This window comes from Jaculus jaculus, chromosome 15 (genome assembly GCF_020740685.1).
Source record: "Jaculus jaculus isolate mJacJac1 chromosome 15, mJacJac1.mat.Y.cur, whole genome shotgun sequence".
Lineage (NCBI taxonomy): Eukaryota > Metazoa > Chordata > Mammalia > Rodentia > Dipodidae > Jaculus > Jaculus jaculus.
In genome coordinates this window covers 1162596-1183480 of record NC_059116.1, presented here as the reverse complement: position 1 = coordinate 1183480, position 20885 = coordinate 1162596, and the positions used below count along the sequence as shown (strand labels likewise).

General features: G+C 36.8%; 1 protein-coding gene across 18 annotated transcripts in view; it reads left to right on the top strand.

Annotated features, from left to right (window-relative positions):
- Tcf4 (transcription factor 4) overlaps nt 1-20885 on the top strand; it is a 349556-nt gene that overhangs the window by 244615 nt on the left and 84056 nt on the right. For 2 of the 18 annotated variants that reach the window (XM_004654761.2, XM_004654760.2), the window contains exon 1: nt 9801-10021. The exons of 15 other annotated variants lie outside the window; for them this stretch is intronic. In XM_004654761.2, coding sequence (XP_004654818.1) covers nt 9953-10021 — 69 coding nt within the window. In that variant the 5' untranslated portion in view covers nt 9801-9952. Of the gene's footprint in view, nt 1-9800; nt 10022-10147; nt 10448-20885 lie in introns of those variants that run through there. One more of the 18 variants, XM_045135214.1, reaches the window with a different exon arrangement.

Below are 20885 nucleotides of genomic sequence, written 5' to 3'. Positions count from 1 at the left end.
TTTTATGTAAACAAAGATTTAGACAAGCCCAGTACTTGCTCAGGTTACAGAATCAGGTAGAAATTGAGCTAGAAGTTAAACTAACCCTTTCAACTTTGCCTCCACATTCTCTTGTTACAAGAACAGGTAGTAGGGAGTAAAGACTCAACCAATCTATTCTGTTAAAGGGCCAGAGCCCTTAGCTCTGCTAAAAGTCTTTAAATTATAAAACAACAATTCAATTCATCTTTTAGCTTTCCATCTTTAATAAGTTTATCATAAACTATAGGCATTTATTTAACAATTTTACACTAATGTCTATCTAGAAATGTTGCTCCTTAGAAAGCCTTAGAGTGTACATACTATAAAAAGTAAATATTCAAGCATATCTACATATATATTATCACCAAAGGTAGGAGAGGTCTAAAAGTCAACATAACAAGTAAGTTAAAAAAACACAGTGTGTATACAAAATGGGCATACCTCAAAAAACTCTTGATTTTCTTCTTTTCTGTACCCTCCCCTTATATACTACACAAATTTCACATAATGGCATTCAGAATGCAGGTCTCAAGACCCTATAAAGAACATAACTTGTAAGCCCTAAACAGATACATATACAACACACATGCATACATACAAATGCATACATATAGACCCCCAACACAGATACACAAACATATATATATATATATATATATATATATATATATATATATATATATATCACATAAAATTTTTAATTGCTTTATAACTTATGCATTTGATAAGCATACTTGAACCAGATATAATACTGGCAAAATAGAGAACAAATGCCCTTGTCAAACAGAATCTGGGTAAGGGGCTGAAAATAAGGCTTAACAGTTGAGGAACTTCCCTGTAGGGCCTAAGGACCCATGTTCAATTCCCCAGAGCCCACATATGTTAGTTACATAAAGAAGCACATGCATCTGGAGTTAATTTGCAGTGACTGGAGGTCCTTGTGTGCCCATTTTGTCTCTCTCTCTCTCTCTGTCTAATAAATACATAAATAAATAAAATATTAAATTAACTTTTATGCTTGTAGTTGGTCAGCCTCACAGTCCTGTACTTTTATGGCTAACAACCTTGCTAGCTGGTGTTTACGAAGGTATACTTTTGAGTAAGATTTGTATGTAGCCATTTGTAAAGGAAATAAGAACATTACTACCATTTGAGTTTTTGGCACTCACCATGTATTCTGATTAAATTGGACTAATGCTAAAAGTTGGAATTTATCAATATGAAATTTCTGCCAAAAATTATTAATGGAATGTTATTTAGATTAGGTAAAGTGTATTTATTTCGGTTTACTTAGTGGAAGCCCAGAATTTTTATTAATTGTATTTTACCTTTGTAATAACATTTCTTTTCAGATAGTCATGGGATTTGCTTAATGTCTAGTCCCTTGATGAAGATGATGCAAGATTTGTCTCACCTGTCCCTGTATGTTTTTTTTTTTTTCTATGTTTACATGTGTAGTGGATCCTAGGATTAGCAGAATAAAATATCATTCTTTTTTAAAAAAAAATAGTAGTTAGAATGAATGTCATTTTGAGTTGAAAGCACATTAGGACAGAATGGACCAGCGACCAATATAAGCCATCCATTGACCATAGGGAAGTAAATTGAATCTGTTGCTTCTTTCTATTCAAAAAATCAATTCATACACAAAGTAGTTGATTTACAGTTACACACAAGAATAAGAATATTTTAGGAAGAATCTTTATTTTTTAAAATGAAGTTTGAAATCCATACTTCAAAAAAACAATGTATAGGATTCTACCCTAGTATGCTCTTCACTTCATTTTAAAACTTTTTCTCATCTGTATTATCTATTTATTTTATTCTAACCATTGTCAGAGAGCATCACTAAAAGATCTGAAAATTATTTGTTCTCTGCCTAGCAATTTGTTGTTCTACTTGTTCAATGATGTCAAACTATTAAATTCAATCAACAGAAGCCCTGGGAAATTGCTAGAATTCCCACCCTAATGGGGGTTAGCAAACCCTAGACAATTAGTCTGTTTTGAATGAAAATTATCCTCATTGTGATACCACAATTTCCCCATTATTGTGCAATGCATTGAGAAGCCTAGTTTCTGTTCATAACCTTTTTGAAAAGTGTGTTGTACATCCGGAGCCCAGATTCCAATCAATTTCATCAATCCATTTTGTCAGAAGTTTTTAAAAGGTAATTCTAATTCTTCATCCAGACCCAAAAAAAAAAAAAAAAAAAAATACTCAGGATTTCCCCTTTAACTTTTGGGGAATTTTTTTTCCATGTGCACCAATTTAAAGGAAAAAACAATTGTCCTCCCATTTCATTTGGGACTCAGGTGGATATGGTAAGCCTGTAAGCTCCCGCCCTCTAGGAAGGACAGGAATCTGAGTCAGTTTCCTTCGTCTCTGTTTTTATATTGTCCAGCATGATGCTTCCTCATTGTACCAAAATAGAAATTGGTTGTTTGTGTATCAAACTTGGAGATTGGCTATGGACTTCACTGGGTTAGAATAGAGGATTTTCTTCTTTTTAAAATTTCATTTATCTCAGGGGGAAGAGATGGATGACCCAGGGAAAAATAAGAGGCATAATGATATTTTTTTTTCTTCATAAGTAAGAATCTCTTTTAGTTTTCAGTTCTATCTTTGAACAATTTTGTTTAGTATTTGAGAAGTTAGAAAGTTGGTATGTTTAAATCTTTATATTGTTGAATTTCATAACTATTAGGTTCATGTAGGCACTGGGCATACTTAATGGAATTATCTTACACAGAATGGTGAAAGTAGGTAGAAAAGTGAATCTAACCAGATCTAGCTAAATATAGGATTTGCAAATTTGTTTTTCACATTTTTTCCACCAGCTGCTATTTGTCTCCAAAATAACATGAAATCTGTCTTCTAAAGGGAAAAGAGTGCCACAGAAAGGTAAAAGTCAGATACTGAAGCCATAGGTCTGCTTAAAACAAGTATCTTTCTTTGCTTACCTTGTTAAACAATGTGAATTGCATTGTAATCAATAAGACTACAAGCTATCTGTCCAACCATGAAGAAGAATATTTGGTTATGGGATAACCCTACTTGAATGTCTACATATGAATGTAGGCCAGACATGATAAAGGCATGAAGATAACACAGGGGTCACTGGTGAAGCCACAAATAGAAATTAGATATCCAATTCTATGCTTATATTTTGGTACTTTAATGTATTAATAGAATCTTTCAAACTAAACTGATGTATATATGAAACTATACTGTGCCTGATAGGTTCTACATGGTGTGAGAACAGAATGCTTATATCACCAGAAAAGATGGTGATTGATGATTTGTACTTTGAGAATTCTTTTTGTAAACTATTTTTATTTATTTATGAGAGAGAGAGAAAATAGGCTCACTAGGGCTTCTAGCCACTGCAAACAAACTCCAGATGCATGTGCCACCATGTGCATCTGGCTTACATGGGTACTGGGGAATCGAACCTGGGTCTTTCAGTTTCACAGGCAAGTGTCCTAACCACTTAGACATTTCTCCAGCCCCTAAATTTGTATATATCACCCAAGCATATTTATTGTGGTTTTTCAAGTTGGTTCTCATTCTAGCCACGGCTGACCTGGAATTCACTCTGTAGTCTCAGGGTAGCCTTGAACCTCCTACCTCTGCCTCCTGAGTGTTCGGATTAAAGGTGTGTCACACCACACCCAGCTTTCATTGCTCTTTTTTTTTTTGTTTGTTTTGTTTTGTTTTGTTTCTTTGAGGTAGGGTCTCACTCTAGCCCAAGCTGTCCTGGAATTCACTATGGTGTCTCAGGGTGGCCTTGAACTCACAGTGATCCTCCTACCTCTGAGTTCAAGGCCACCCTGAGACTTCTTAGTGAATTCCAGGTCAGCCTGAGCTACAGTGAGACCCTACCTAGAAAAAACCAACAACAACAACAACAAAAAGAACTAAAAATACTTTCCATTCTGGACACCTTAATACAAATACAGAAATAGAGGTTGTGGACATAGGTGGGCTGTCCATGCTCAGTACTAGATTGGGAGGCTGTCTCAGGTTATGGTCCTCACAGCAAATTCTCTTTATAGAATATATGTGGGTACCTGTAGCATCTTTTCAACAGTACAATTTCTGATGACATTTTATTATTGCAGTTTAATTTGGATATTAAACAGTAACCTCTCTTCACTATAAACTATCAAACTTTATTAAATTTTTGGAATATTTTATTTTTCGCACATATACACTCACGCATACATGTGTGTGTATGTGTGTAAGCGCGTGTGCACCAGGCTCTTTTTCTGCTTCAGACAAACAGCAGATGCTTGCGCCACTTTCTGCATGCAGCTTTCCAGGGGTGCTTGGAAATTGAACCCAAGCCAATAGGCTTTGCAAGAAAATAGCTTTAACCTCTGAGACATCTTCCCAGCCTACCTAATTTTTTTTTTAATGAAACAACAATCCACGTATATGAATTTTCTAAGCAAAAAATTAACATTAATTTAGCTTATGGATTCAACCTCTTGTTTATAGTGACTCCTACTGGATATCAAAAACTACGAGCTGGTTTAGTTTCTGAATCAACTGTTATCAGTAATCTCTCTGTCTCTCTTTTTCACTCCTTACCCTTGCTAAGAAACATTTACTGTTCAACTAGCTTTAAATATGAAAACAGCTTTAAATCCTAAGGCATTAAACATAAATTACATTTAAGTAACTAACTGATTATATAGACATATTTCTCAGGCCAATGGTATAGAATATTTTTAAAATGTGATTGGAATTCAGCTTGGTAATAAAGGGTTTGTTCTGTAATTTTATCCTTTTTTTCTTGTTTCTAGATTTTATCATTTCTAGGTATCAGTGTTCTGTGGGGTTGGAGATTATTTTCCTGCATAGAGAAAGAAATGCAGTCATTTATAACAGGCTGCTGATATGCAAAATGAGATGTCCTCTCTCCTTTAAGCCTCAAGAGAAGTGTGTGTGTGTGTGTGTGTGTGTGTGTGTGTGTGTGTGTGTGTGTATACACTAACACTCAAACCTGGGCTGTGCCTGGCCTGGCCAGTGTCCCACTGCTGGGGAGTAAGAAAGTTGTCATTCTCACACAGATGTCTCTGACCCTTAAGAGGAGGCCCTCTGGGTACCTTAACAGCTCACATTCTGGTTCCATGGCATTTGTATATCTTTGGTATCTGAAATGTCATTTTAGGGTTTTGATTTCTTTTACATCTTAAAAGTAAGAGTGTATCACAGAGTACCAGTTGTGAAGATTAAGCTAGTGAAGGTCATTGTCTCTTTTTTAAATTGTATGTCATTGTGGATATATTAAGTAATGTCTTCTCATTTTAAAAAATGGTGGGAACAACTTTTACCAAAGATGGGTATTTCATTTATAGGGTTATTTGCTTGCATTATGTTACTAACGATTGGATGGTGGTGAATATCTATTCTCCTTAGGGTTTGGTATTTATTTAATTCAAGTATGTTAGACAAAAGGGAAATTTTGCATTGTAAAACTCAGTAAGATATAGTAAGATATGGGGAGTGATAGGACCAGGCACATAATATTTGTATTTAGTGTCATAACTAAGAGAAAGAAGTGGCATTCTATTCATATTACTATCATCAATCCATCCATATATCCATCCACTGTTCAGCTCATATACTGAGCCATCTACTTTATTTGGGCAGGTGTGTGTGTGTGTGTGTGTGTGTGTGTGTGTGTGTGTGTGTGTGTGTGTGATATATGCAGTAAGCTTATTTGGACTCAGTAGTTACCATGCAATGCTACAGTCATTTTTTTAGGGGAAGGAAAAAAAGAATCTGCTTTCATATGATCTACAATTAGAAGGTCAGTTCTTAACCCTATAAGCACTTGTCGTCTGTTTTTTGATCTATATAACCGCTCCTACTTCAATTAAAGTAGTATCCTTTTGTTATAATTTTTGGCTACAGGGTCAGGGCTCTGGAGTTAGGAAGATTGTTGACATGTGTCTGCATGTTGTAAGATGGACTTAACCCCAGTTTGGAGTCACAAGAAAGGTGTAAAATGATTGAGTGAACTATAAATCAGTGGATAGTGTTTCAAGTGCTATAGAATTAAGTAATTACTTGTTCCATGAAGTGGTTGATTCATTGAGCAAGGCCATATTGAATGTATTCCTTTCTGATAACAACTTGCCATATCTTGGAAGTTTCTGGTCGAAGAACCCTGAATGTCTCAACACTGTAGCTGTCATCACTTCCAGTTTTCCTTCACCTCAAATATAGCCTATCAAAGATGTTTGGAAAAAATGACAAAAATCACCCCTTTGGAGTAGAAAAGAAAGATCATATTCATTATTTACTTACAACCCAAAAAGCGGGGGGAAAAAAAAAGTGAGAGAATGGGCACTTCAGAGCCTTCCACCATTGCAAACTCCTGATGCATGCATCACTCTGTGCATCTGGCTTTATGTAGGTACTGGGGGATTGAACCCAGGCTGTCAAGTTTTGCAAGCAAACACCTTTAACTTCTAAGCCATCTTCCCAGTCCTATTATAAATGTCTTTTAATAATCAGTTTAATAACAGAAATTTTCCCTCACAAAGAGGCAGAGCCAACAGCTGGTGTCACTGCCTACCACCATGGTCACCATGGTGCTTAGTAGGTAAGTACAAAGACAGAGTTGCCCACTTTTTACTATGGCTATCATTTCATTGATGAAATAGAGGTTCTTTGCTTAGCTACTGCCAGTTAGGTAACTTGTTCAGTTATACACTTACACAAGTCAAGCAGAAGATCAGTTCTAGGCCTCTTAAAAATTAAAGATTAAAGGGCTGGAGAGATGGCTTAGCAGTTAAGCATTTGCCTGTGAAGCCCAAGGACCCCAGTTCTAGGTTTGATTCCCCAGGACCCACGTTAGCCAGATGCACAATGGGTCACATGTGTCTGGAGTTTGTTTGCAGTGGCCTGAGGGGCCCTAGTGCACCCATTCTCTTTCTCTCTCTCCCTCTCTCTCTCTCTCTCTCTCTCTCTCTCTCTCTCTCTCTCTCCCTCTTTCTCTATCACTCTCAAATAAATAAATAAAATAAACAAGAAAATGATTAAAATTTCTTTTTAAAACAATTAAACACATAGATTTATGTATAATAATAGTGTCAGTTGTTCTCAAACATCTATACTTACTTCCTAAGTGTCATGCTGAAAATTTATCATGTGTGATATTCCTGTCACAGAAACAACTTCAGAGTCTGAGATTGCAGAAATGTCAGTTGACAAGCCGCTGAGTTGGGTTCTGTGACTGAAATGTATTCCAAGGTCAACACACCAAAACCCAGTGATCACTAGATGATGATACACCTTGTCTCACTGGTATAATTCACAAATCACTCTGCAGAGCTCAATATCTTTATTAGCCATTGCACATCTATACTTTGGAGATTTTTGTTATTTCTCCTCCTTTCATGAAACTCTAAAGCTTAATGTCCTAGTCCCATTTTCATTTATTTCTAGCTATTAGATCCATGCAGTGAAATGTCAATGCTTAAAATCTGTTTTACCTCATCTGATTAAAATATTTACTTCTATACTTTTTAGTAAAATAAATCAGAGTCTTGATTTTGAAAATGTGAATTATAGCTCATTTAAAGTATGACTTTTATTTATCTATAATTATTAGAACTCATTTTATTCAAAATATGTAAAAGAGATTCTATGTAGATAAAAGGGAATGATTGTCTATAAAAACAGTTAACTTGTTTACCCATAAGTCCATCCATGAAAAGTTAGATAGGGTCTAGAAACAGCTCCCTAAATAAAGGGTTTTCCGAAGAAATGACAAAGGAACAGTAATAGCGACCCCTATCCTTACTTCTCTAAATTCCATACTTCCTTCTAAGTTGTGAATTTCATGGACAGTCCTAGGTAGTGAGCACCCTGGCCTTGTGTGTTAAACACTGAGGGTGGTTTAAAGGTTACAAATGGGATCTGTCAGATTGACAACTAACTGTTCTAATGAGGAAAAAATCCTCAAAGCATGAAATTTGAATGAAATGTGTGATTATAATTCAAGTACTGTTTACACAAATCTCTGGGGACCTTCTGAATAAATGCAGAGCAAGTGAGTTAGACAAACCTCTGGGCCTTGGGTGTGTGTGTGTGTGTGTGTGTGTGTGTGTGTGTGTGTGTGCATGCGCGCGTGTGTGTGTGCATGCGCGCGCCTGGGCACTCAATGTGGGGGAAACTTTCCCCCATTAGCCAGGTTTTGCTCTTCAGACCAACACCTCAGCCCCTCGTTTATTAATAGGGAATGTGTTTTGTTACCATGTTGAATTGTAAGGAAATAGGTGCTTTGAATTATTAAACTTGATTCTGAAGAATAGATGTATGCTCCGTGGTATTTGCCTGGGCATATGCAAATGATTTAGTTTCATTTGGGATCAATTCCCAGAGGCCCTCCTTTCCTGTGATGCTCAGAATTTGGCAGGCTCCAGTCAACCCATCTCCTCTCCCCCACTCTTTTCTTTCCTTTTATTTATTTATTTTTTGCCCCCCTCCCATTGTTGGTTGATATATTTTTCAAAAGACAACAAATGTCCTCTTGCTCCTTAGAAACCTTGCAATCTGGACAGATCCTATTGTTCGTTTGTGACCAATAAAGGTGGACAAAGGTTTTTGTTTTTCAAAGTTCAGTGAAATGTGTAAGTTTAGTAAAAATGTGGATGGAGGAACGCTTGTGAAAATAGACCGAAAGCAGGCTGCTGGGATTGGAACAGGATTATGAAAATATGGTCTGTAAGGTGCAATTTTAGGCATTGACAGCTGTAAATTATTGGAAGGTTCAGACCTACCAGTAAACTTGCTTCAGAACTCAGCAAACAAAAGCATTAAGTTGGTGGTAGGCCCTGCAGAGTCCCTGCACTCCAGGCTGCAGACTGTGGGGTTTAAGGTGCCCAGCCCCAGGGGAGACTTGCCCCTGCTTTCAGCTGCTTGCTCTTCGCAGCGGGGTGAAGTTCGTGGCCACCCTGCGCACTGGGCCGGGACGCGGGGCGGAGAGCCCTGGGCGGGCCGGTCTGTCGCTCTGTTTCATTCCGCAACCCCGTTGTGTAGGTTGTTGACCAAGCAGCAGAAAACACTGCCCCCTCTCTCCTTTTGAGCGAGGTCAGAGACATGGTGGATTTTTTTTTTTTTTTCTCTTCCTCCCCTTTCCCTCCCCTTTCTCCGAATCGAGTTCTCAGGCAGCTGCGTACAATGCTGGGAGCTAGCCAGCAGCAGAGACAGATGGCAGAGTTATTAGATGTGCATCATACGATTCCCTTCCTGCCACTCGCTTTTTAATCAAATTAAAACAAAAAAGAAAGAGAGGGAGAGAGAGAGAGAGAGGGGGAGTCAATTAACTGCATTTGTATTCTACTCAATAATGGACCCTGTTCCACTTTTACCCTAAGGCAGTTGAGTGGAAATTTTAGAGAAGAAAAGGGTGCCTAGAACAAAAAAGAGAGAGAAGAGAAAGAGGGAGAGGGAGAGAGGGAAAAAAAAAAAAGAAAGGGAGAGGGAGAGATTGAGAGAGAGAGAGAGAGAGAGAGAGAGAGAGAGAGAGAGGGGGAGAGGGAGAGGGAGGGGTGAGGACTGCAGAAAACTGTATGAATCGGCACTACTGGAGGAACTCATAAAGGTCCCTCAGAAAAGTGGAGCGGAGCCTGGTGGCCGCGGGTCGCGGCGCCGGCCTTGGTCCTGGGCCGGGCGCCGGGCGTCGTCCTGCATCCGCGCGGGCCGCGGTCCAGCCGAGCGCCGCGTCTGACAGCAGCGCCGCGGCCCCCCCGCCCGCCGGGAATGGTCTCTTCCTGCTTTGCATATTCACCACGCTTGGCCCGGCCATATGGGAAAATGCAACTGAAGGAATTGTTGTGAAAAGGGGGACAGCGACTTTGAAATAAAAGTTGTTAAGAGTGGTACTGAGGAGAAAAAAGAATCCGAGACCATGTACTGCGCATACACAATCCCGGGCATGGGCGGCAACTCTTTGATGTACTACTATAATGGGAAAGCGGTAAGCGAACGCGGGCTGCGAGGGGGATTTTGGACAAGTTTTCTGTGGTAACGGTGAGCATCCTAGGCGGGGAGCGTTGCTTGCAGACTTGTGCAGGGCTGCCGCGCCTTCCTGGGTGCTATGAAATAGTTATCATCTGCCAATCCTAGGGTATGATTGCTGTTTTCTTTCCCCCAGTGTAGAACCATAGATGCTTCCTGAGCTTTAGAGTGGATCCCAGACAGAAAGTTTGCAGAAAGGTAAACTTGGGAGGTCGTAAGTTAAAAAAACAAAAAAACAAACAACAACAACAAAAAAAAAACAGGAACAACAAAAATCTCCCGACTTTTAGAAAATATTTTTTTTGCTTCTAAAAGACGGAAAGGAAAAGGAGATGTGAGAAGGAGGATTGAGAAAAGCCCAAGTTAGCCTGAGAGAAAATTTGGGGTAAGTTTCTCTGGACGATTTTATGCTATCTAAAGTCTTATTAAGTTGGAAACTTAAGTGCAGTGGGTAGTGGAGAGAAACTAAAAGGTTAAAATAAACCAGAGACATAAAACTGAGATTTCTAATTAAGGAGAGGATTATGTAAGCTTATTTTTAAGTTAAAAGGGGGAAGGAAAAAAATGTAGGGATCCATTCATGCATATAACAATATTATTGTAAGTTTTCTGTGTTTTGCAGCTTCTTTCCTCATTTTTCCCCCTTCCAACAGAAATGCTTTAGTTAAGGGGAAAAAAGTGTCTGATATCTTGTGTATACCCCTAGCAGAAGGTTTATACTTGCCATCTGGAGGTTTATTATTTTTTTCCCCTTTGCCTGGGCCCTTTGAAGGGAAAGGATTTCAATATTTTTGAATCGGTATGTTGGACTCTCGGGAAGAGTTGGATGGAGGAGGAACAAAAATCCATTTTAAAATAGTAAAGAAGAAAGGGGAAAGTGAAAAGCAGCCGTGTATGTACAAACTGTTCTCTTTTTCTACTTTGAACTTCGATTTGGATTGATCTTAATCAGAGTGAGATACTGCGGCCTGAAGGGACCGATGAGGGCTGTGAGGAAGGCCCAGTTCTGCTGTAGCTATTGGCACAAGTGAATTAAATGTGTGTGTGTGTGTGTGTGTGTGTGTGTGTGTGCGTGTGTGTGTGTATGCTGGTTATATGCATGTGAGGTTATATACATATAGATGATTTCTAGTGGTAGGCAGACACATTCATGAGCTTTTCAGGATCTAATTTGGGAAAATAAGCAAGGAACCAATTTTATGAATGAGAAACTGAGATATTACTTTAATTTTGAAAGATAGGAGCAAATCATCAAAAGTTAAACATATTTGCTTGCTTTTTTAAAAAATAAATCTTATAAGAACACAGTGTGTAATTAGAATAGTTGAATGGGCTTAGGAAACTATAATTTTAAAACAAATGTCTTATGTTATATATCCATCAAAGTGACTAAATCTGTAATCATAGATCTTGGTATTAGGCAACATCTTTTCTCTAAGAAGTTGCAACTGTTTGGAATTCATGGAGTTAAGACTTTTGCCTGCTATCCTTTTGCCTTTCCCATATAACATCACACTTCATACCTTTCATTTTAAAGCACTTTTTATATGAATTCTGTGAATGATGCTATCCTAACCAGCAAGAAAACTGTCACTGAAGAGAGAAAATACATCTCAGGATTCTATTCTATGCACTATAGGGAATTACAACAAATGCACTTTTAAATAATTTTTTCATCTTTAGTGGTTACCAGTGATAGGATGTTTATATACTTATTATTAGTTCTGCATCTCATATGGCCAAATTACCAAAATTTTAGTCTTATATTTGGACATTTTAACTCTCTAGTAAGCAAAATGAATTTTTAAAAATATGTATTCCATTCCCAGATTGCCAGTTGCCTCTACCATAAGAAAATGCTGAATATGACATCATATCTCTAATATGCCCTCTCAGTTGCCAAATATTTTGGTTGTTAGATTTTTTTTTTTTTTTTTTGAGAGGATGGTGCTCATAAAATCAAGATCACTCTGTCACAGGGAATGTATTTATAGGAACTGTTTTAAGGCGTTTATTAAAAACAAATCTGGCGATGTGTATCTCTATTGATTCAAACACTAGAAAAAGGCAAATTGAACATACATTATATTTAGAAAAAAAAAATGGCCATTTGGAGCACCAGCAGAAAGCTTTGGAAGCTATGAGTAGTGAGTTGGCCTTCCTGGGAGCTTTGAGAAACAGAGTGCAGTTGTGTGTCCCCCATGAAGGGCCAGTTCTGTCCCATTTTTAAAAATGCCTTCATGCATGCACTGGGACAGCAGATTTTTGTTGATTCCACAGTGGGTATTGTACTGGCTCTACATCTGAATTCACTAGTTTTTGATTTGTTGCCAGACATCTCGTGGAGCTTGTGTGTGCCCATGCGTTAATTGTTCAGAATGCCTATCGAGGTGACTACATTTCTTGAGTTTAATTTGTTGTTTGGACTTTGAAAAGGCACATGCCTTCGTGTGTCTGTACATATATAACCAATGTGCACTCTAACCCAAACTGGTAGCGTCAAGTGTGGTCAGCTATGTGTTCTACCACTTTCTTCTCAAGACACCAGAGCACTGAGCACTTTTCCCCCCAGTGACAAGTCAATTACTTGTATAATTCACTTTGAACTCTGATTTGAGAGAGGCCAGAAGAAGCAGGTTTCCCCTGTGAATAAACAAAAGAAAAATGGAAAAATCATACTAGAACACTATGATTTTAGCTTGTAGGAAGAATATGCTCAAACAGGACAGCAAGAATGGTTATCTTTCTTTTGAACTGGGAAATATAGTCATTATAAGATCAGTTTTGCTCTCACTTCTTAGCAAGAAAGGCTTTCAATAATGATATTCTGGGATAGGTGAAGCAAAATGTGAGTTTTCTATTACCTTAAGTTATCAAGTGTGTCCACATGACCATGTCCCCAAGCAGATTGTTTCCATGTTTCTGTGAAGGAAAGTGATTTATCATGAAGTGTGGACTTCATAAAATAAAAACTTAAATAATCATAACCTGATTTCTACCAAAGAATAAATCATGAAATATAAACCAGAGGTGTCTTTAGGACTCAGTCTTCATTAGGCCAATGAACATAGCCAATGTATTATTTGTGATTTTTGTCTTTTTGTGAATCAATGCTAAAGTGAATCTCAGTTTCAGCTAAATAAAAATTGTGAAGCATTTCTCAATTATTGGAGAACTGTTTGGCAGAAAAAAAAAATCAGCATACTTTCTTTTAAGTGGCAGGAATTCCAGTGTATGTCAAATTTTGCCACTGCATGTTCTCATTCAGGACACAAGAAGTATCAGGTATTACCTGGTCTACAATTAATATAGTCCTATCCCTCATTTTTAATTTTTGCACCTACTTTCCTATTCATTGAATAAGAATTTTAGTAAGTAATTATTAGGGTAAAATTCCATTTTTCTAAAAATACAGCAAGTCCACAAAGATAAAATTATGGCAAATGAAATTGAAAACAAAAGTGGTGAAATTTCTCCTTAATGGTAATTTAAGATCACACCACCAGCTCTCGCCAGCGTGTGCATGTGTTAAACCGTATACAGAAACCTGTAATTATTGTAATTGCTCTTTTTGCTTTATACTAACAAGCTTCAAACCAGGTTTCAAACTAGTTGTTTGAAATAGTGATTTGTCATGTCATCACATCTCAAAAAGCAAATGATACCAAGCTTCCCATGTTTATATTCTGACAATTGGATATGTTGTGAAGGCTTTCATTCCCATAAGTGCAAAGGTGAAAATTGGTATTGATTCTTTCTCATATGAAGGCCAAAAAGACCCCTTTGTAATGCCTATTCCTAATGTAAAACATAGGAACATCTAAATATCAGAATCTTTGTTGAGAGTGCATTCCTAGAAGAAAGTTTACCTCGACAAGTGCCATTCACCGTCAGCAGCCTACAGTTTTGAAGCTTAAAATTAGAGCATGAAGTGTTCAGCTCTTTCACATTTACCATAAAAGTGCTGTCATAAAATATTAATATTTAAATAACACTAGGAATAATATCACACAGTACATTTTACATATGGCCCTTAAAAAAAAATCACAGTTGATTGTGACAACTACATGTAGGTAAACCACTAGGTCTTAAAGTTTTCATTCGTGGATCCACCATGCAAATTGCAGTTGACTTTTTAAAAAGATATTTCATGTACTTACTATTTTCAGAACCTTGGCTGTAAATATAAGTAGCCAGTATAAATGACTTCAATGAAAAACATTTGTTTCATTGATATCACAGAGAAAAAAATTCTTAGGTCACAAACATAAATTTTTCAACTCTCTAGTGATTTGAAAATTTATATATATCCAAGTAAAAGCATGCAGGAAAATCTTCATTTTTGCAAACTTCCTATTTGATTTTATTGACATGCAAAGCATTTTTGCTTAGCCATTTCAAAATGACAATAAAATTTTTATTTTAATTTCTTTAAACCAATCTATGTTCATTTTGCTTTTTATATTTAATGATACTCAATATTGTGGTTATATCTTGCTCTCTTAAATCTCTTAAAATTTAAAAATCCCTGCCTGAGAGTCACAAATGCCAGTTTGAACATTTTTCTGGAGACTTAATTTTTAGGAAGAAAATATGGATTGGTTCATTTTATTTTATCCCTGGTTCCTGGTAGGTTAAAACATTTTGAGTACAGTGTTGGTAATTATCAGCATCCTCCTCATAGCACTAGGTGATGGCATTGTTTCAATCATCATGAGGAAGGAGTTTAGAATGGGGAAGGGCCTAGGGATTGTGCAGTTGCTGGTGTGCTGTTTGCTGTTTGAACACCTTTCCACCTGGCCTGTAAGAACTCATGTTAAAGAATGCTTGCTTCCTGCTCCACTAGAAATGTGGAATATTTTGCATTCCCTCCCCTCTCTCTCTCTCTCTCTTTTTCTCTTTTAACTACAATTGAACTGCCACAGTCAAGGTCTGAAGATAATTGCTTTCTTCCATAAATCTTTTGGGGTAAATGATTTTGTCATCGTCTCACTCTAGACGCCGTCATGTCTCACAGTTATGAAGGTTGTGGTGTTCCCAGGCCTGCCACTAAGACTCCTACCACTGCTCTGCTATGAACAAAAAATGTTACATAGCAGGTCATGTATATGGTGGGAAGCCAGCCATCGGAGCAAAACATTAGAATAAGACAAAAAAAAAAAAAAAAAAAAAAAAAAAAAAAAAATTAATTTCTGACTCACTGAAAATATGTGGATTTTAGATACCACTGTGGCAATTTTAAAAGTTGTTCAAATTTGGATTTACTTTTACCTTAAGAAGAGAAAGCAATGGACACATTTATTTGGTCTACACAGCAAACTTAATTGTGTGGTTTATAACTGTGAGAATTTCAGAATACAAGTTATTAGACTTTGCCCCACTTTATCAATATTGTCAGACTTTTAAAAAGCACATTTTGCCCATTGTCAATATAATTGAAAAGTGATTGCAGAGTCTTTTCAAATTTTGTTCATGGTTAGATTTTTATTTTTATTAACCCTTTATGGTTTCAAAATAACCTGAAGATGACTCAGAGTAAAAGTATATGTGTAAAAATATTATTGATTATGAAAAGAGTAAAACCCTGTATATTCATCAAGTATTTGTAATCTGTTCAGGAGATCAACATAGTCCTAAATAAATAGGAGAGAAACAATGATCTGTATACCAGAAAAAATGAATAACGTTAAAACTGATAGTTTTTTAAGTGGTATGATTTGCTAAAAATTAAATATGGAATTTCCAGAAAAATTAAATGCATGCAGACTTTTTAACATTTTAAAATCTATGATAAATAACTTGTTACATTGTCATATTTTATAGTTATTCATTTTATTGAGCAGAACCTTTTTTTCTCCTGAAGAACAGTTCTTAAGGTTAAATTTCCCGTTTGCAGGCTGAAAGCACTGTGGAGTCATACATGGCTCTACTTCAACTTTGGTAGACATTTTGTTCGAAAGGCTGAAGGTGCGTGACTTAGTTTTCAAAGGACAACTTTTTACGTACAGGTGTACTTCTTCTCCAAGACCAAAATCTAGTTAGAATGTTAAAGTTCCCATTTCTGATGTGTTGTCTTGAAATTCCATGTTGGTTTTATTACTTTCTTACTTCTATACAAATTGTTTTTCCTCGTTTCTTAAGGAAATCAGGCATTTTATTCCAGAGTAATATAAGGGCAGCTGTGATATTTTATTATTGAAAGGATATTGCCTTAAACTCAGTCACCCCTCCCCTAGTTTGGATAGATACTGGGTTAAAATACCTAAGAAGAAAATGGAAGTAGTGTAGGTGATGGTCTATTTTCGGGCTCTAATTTTTCACCAAAAAAATGCAGGATTTGGCTGGCATCTCTGGGGACATAGGGCTGTGCTTTCTTAGAGACCAAATTACACTCATCTTAAAAGAGGGCACATTGAGGTAATTGGTGAGACCGAGTGGGGAGAGTTGAATCCCAGCTGCTTCCATTGTCGCTGACCTGAAAATGAATAGGGGATGTTAACAGTGGAAGCTAACATTTGACATGGCTTTTTCACCTTTAGAACCTAGGGTTGAGAATTATAGAGTACTGAATAACTACACCCATAATAATTTTGTCCAAGTGGGAATTGCTATGTTGGGAAAAACTCTCACATCATTTTAAAAATAGTTAATGCATTTACCAACCACAGTCTTATTACCGTAGCCCAATAAAGTTTATCCATAGTATGGAAGCACTCCTTGTTTTTATTGTCAGCCTTCTATAAGGATGCCTTTGACTCTCACCTCTTCTCTGATTCCCACCTCTTGGGTTACCATCTTAAAGTATTTATAATGAAAGACATTTGGAAGGCACTGGGACCACATCTTTAAGATGAGAACAACATGAATGTGTTTTGGACTTTCTCCCCCCACCTCCCAAATTGTCTGTCTTCTTTCTTTCTTTCTTTCTTTCTTTCTTTCTTTCTTTCTTTCTTTCTTCCTTCCTTCCTTCCTTCCTTCCTTCCTTCCTTCCTTCCTTCCTTCCTTCCTTCCTTCCTTTCTTTCTTTCTTTCTTTCTTTCTTTCTTTTTTAAATGAGAAGAATAATGCTGTATTACTCAATCGCTTTTCTAACGAATAAAACAAATCAAATTGGTGTTACATGCATATTTAAACCCCATCCAGTTAAGTACTGATGTGATTAAAATAATCAAATGTATTACTTAAAAAATTAAAAAGGATAAATTCTGTACTCCATTATTTTATTGACTTTTATATATAAATTGCAGAAATGTTTACATTCATAATGTCATTATTAAGCTAAACTGACAAATCAGAGGAAAAAAAGTTGATTGGCCAGGATGTTATTATTTCTGCACCTGTTATTACAATTCAGAAGAAAGGCTGAGCAGTTCAGGAGCAGGGTGGTTGCCGTTTTCCTTGGGCTTCTTTTGTGTGATGTGGGGGTTGGGATAAATGTTTAACAAGTGTAGTTTCACTTTGTAGTGCCTTTTTGTGTGTTGATGTGATTAAAAGACTACAATGTTTTTCATGTAGCTTTGAAATTAATATGCAAATAATAGGGGAAGGCACAGGCTTCCCTATCCCTGAGCAAAATATGTCATCTTTTTAGTAGAAGTTGTTTAGTTACAGATATGACCAACTTTTCATCTTAATCCTGGGAATCTATAAGGGAGGGGAAGGTAGGCTTGAAAATCTGGACTGAAATCTTCAGATTTTAGTTTTCTGGTTACATATTGGCCAGGAGGCTAGAAGATGTAGAGAAAATGTTATAAGAGATGAGTTATATAACCTTGCAAATGGTGTGGTTGAAGATTATGCCTTTCCTTTATTTCTCCTGGTCTTAATTGTGGAATATCAGCTTTCAAACATTTGAGCCATGCTCCTCCCTGTAGCTTAGGTGGCAATGTTTGTTAATATAATTCTAGAATTTCTGGACTTTTCATCATGCACAATGCAGTTCACACAAACCAATTTAAACTTTGTGCAGACAGTTGGAAACTGCCCTGTTCTTTTAAAAAAGATTCTTTAAAAATATCATTTCATTCATTGAAATGTAATGACACTAGAATTGAGTTGAGAAGGACGAACATGTATTTTCCCATCAAATGGCTGGTTTGAGATGTCATTCTTTCCTGGAAAAGAGTTGTTACCATAAGAGTTGAGACTTTGTCCTATTGAAATTCTCAGACTTTAATAAGACTTAATGTGTACCATGGATCCCACTTAATCTCCTCCTGTCTTCACAGCAAAATGTTTACTTAAATGTACTCTCCATTTGATATCAACTGTTTAGTTTAGTTCTTCCATTGTTAATACTATTTCCATAATTAAACATGTGCCACATCTTTAAAATGATGTTTTTCTGTGTTCCTTTAAGCCATCTATTGGTCAGCCAAGAAATAGGAGCCCAGTTTTACATTAGAGCAAAGATGGCCTTACACTACCATTGTTTTAGCCATTTTACTTCTGAGGGAAAGACAAAATTCCATTATATTTTAATTTTTTATATTTGTAACAGAAATGCATATGCTCAAATTGGTTATTTTCAAATGGTGACAGCTGTGGTATTTAAAATGATCATAGCTGGTGTGAATTAAAATTGATTTTTCTATTAACACTTGAGCAAAAAACCTATGCTGTATTAAGAACTTAAATAAGATAACTGTAAAATTAGATATTTTGATATGAATCTGGTAATCATACTTCCCCCAGAATGCATGATGTTAGAAACCTCTTGGGCGCTCCCATGGCCTAAGCTAAAACTGGCAATAGGCGCCTGGTTGTTAAATGCATTTGCCTTTAAAGGATGCATGCTCTAGCCAGTTTACAGTGTCAGTTTTGCTAGTAAAACCTTTTAGGATTCAGTTTACTTAATTAACTCTGAGAAAGATGACTTGCAAAAATCATGAAGCAAACCTGACCACCAAGTTATAGAAGCTATGTTCTTTTTTTTGTAACTAACACACACACACACACACACACACACACACACACACACAAACACACACACACACATTTGTTTGAGAGAGAGAGAGAAAGCAAGAGGGAGGGCATCTTTCCAAGCTCTGCTAACCTTTTTTTGTTGTTTGTTTGTTTTTCAAGGTAGGATCTCACTCTCGCCCAGGCTGACCTGGAATTCACTATGTAGTGTCAGGGTGGCTTTGAACTCATGGCAGTCCTCCTACCTCTGCCTCCCGAGTGCTGGGATTAAAGGCATGTGTCACCAGGCCCAGCTTTATGTTAACTTCTATATAAGACATTGAAAAATGTAAAAATCCCTAAGTCATTCCTTATGAAAAGTTTGGGTTTAATGGCTCCTTCCTTCCATGATTTCTACATGATAGGTTTAAAAAAAAAAAAAAAACACGAAAAAGAAAAATCACACCCAGTTTGTTTTTTGGAATTTTTAATACGTGTTCAGACCCGTGTAAAATGTTGCAAAGTTAAACTGTGTTTTCTGGGCTTCATAGGTCTACTTAGATTTTCACTCTTTGCAATCAACCAGTATTAGCCTTGATGGAGCAGTAGATTATCTACTAACAATGCAGCCATCCTAAATAACTTTGTCACTCTTGGGTACCAATACTGTTGTTTTTGGTGTATTGTGTAAGGCTGCCTGATATGGAATTGCTTATGCATAGCTGTGCCTTCCCAGTTGCATTGCCAATAAGGAGCTCTGTAGATTAAATTGTTTGGCTGGTCCTAGGCTTTTTACCTGTGTGATTCAATCAGAATTGAAAGCATGACAGGTTTTATGATGATAAATGTATGACAGGATTAGAGAAAGTACGGATGGCTGGTGGATAGATGGATAGATTGCATAACTAGACAGTAATAGATAAAGCCAATTGATTATTCCTCAAACTTGTTTATTCATCAGTAATTTTGAGTCAGTGAATTATTTTGATAATTGCACATAGGTCAGAACAAGTTGGTTGAAAATCATGAACATTTTCTATCATGTAGTCATCATTAGTGAGTATTGAAATGATTCTGAAAGTTCCAGAGTGTGCACAGATTAGCTATTTCAAAGGTGCAGGCCAGTGTTCTTGAGCCCCATAAGATCACCAGGTCATAGCTTTGAGTACTAAATGATCATGGGTACAAATAACCATCTCCTTGTCTGGCTGAGTGAAGATACTTCTGCAGATGTTTATGGAAGACTTAAGAATATTAAAGTGTGTACTTGTTTTTGACAGCTTGACTACAAACATATATATCTAGACCCTTGGTCCTCCCAAGGGACATATGATAATAATTTGAGACAATTCTGATTGTCATAACTGTGGTGGTGTGGAAGGGAGTTACTACTGCACTAGTGTTTTAGAGACTAACCTCCTACAGTGCACAGGACTGCCTTTAGCAATGCTGAGGTGCAGAAATTTTGTTTGATAGATCTGTACCTTAGTAGTTAATCCCTGTCATTGTGAGCCACTTACAGCTTCTGTTTTCCCTCTCCTTCCACCTTGCCTGTGCCCCTTTTCCCTTTGTCCTTTTCCCTTCTCTTTGCTGTCTCCCTTTCCTATTCTCTTCCCTCTTAACTTCCCATCTTCCATTCACTTTCCCTTCCCTTCTTGTCCCTTCCTCCTTTCCTTCCTCTTTTCCTTTTCTTTTTCTTTCCCCCTCTTCCCTCCCACTTGAGCAATTCTTCTGTTTTTGTTTTTGGTATACTACTCTATAGCATTATCCAGGTATTTCTACCTTTTGCTAATAAAATGTAATATTGTACTTGCAATATTATAAATATAGTAAATTATTTGTTAATAAACTAGAAAGGCTTCAGAGCAGCTGTTAGATTTGTTGCATCAATAAGGTGCATTGTTCCATATCCTATGTATATAT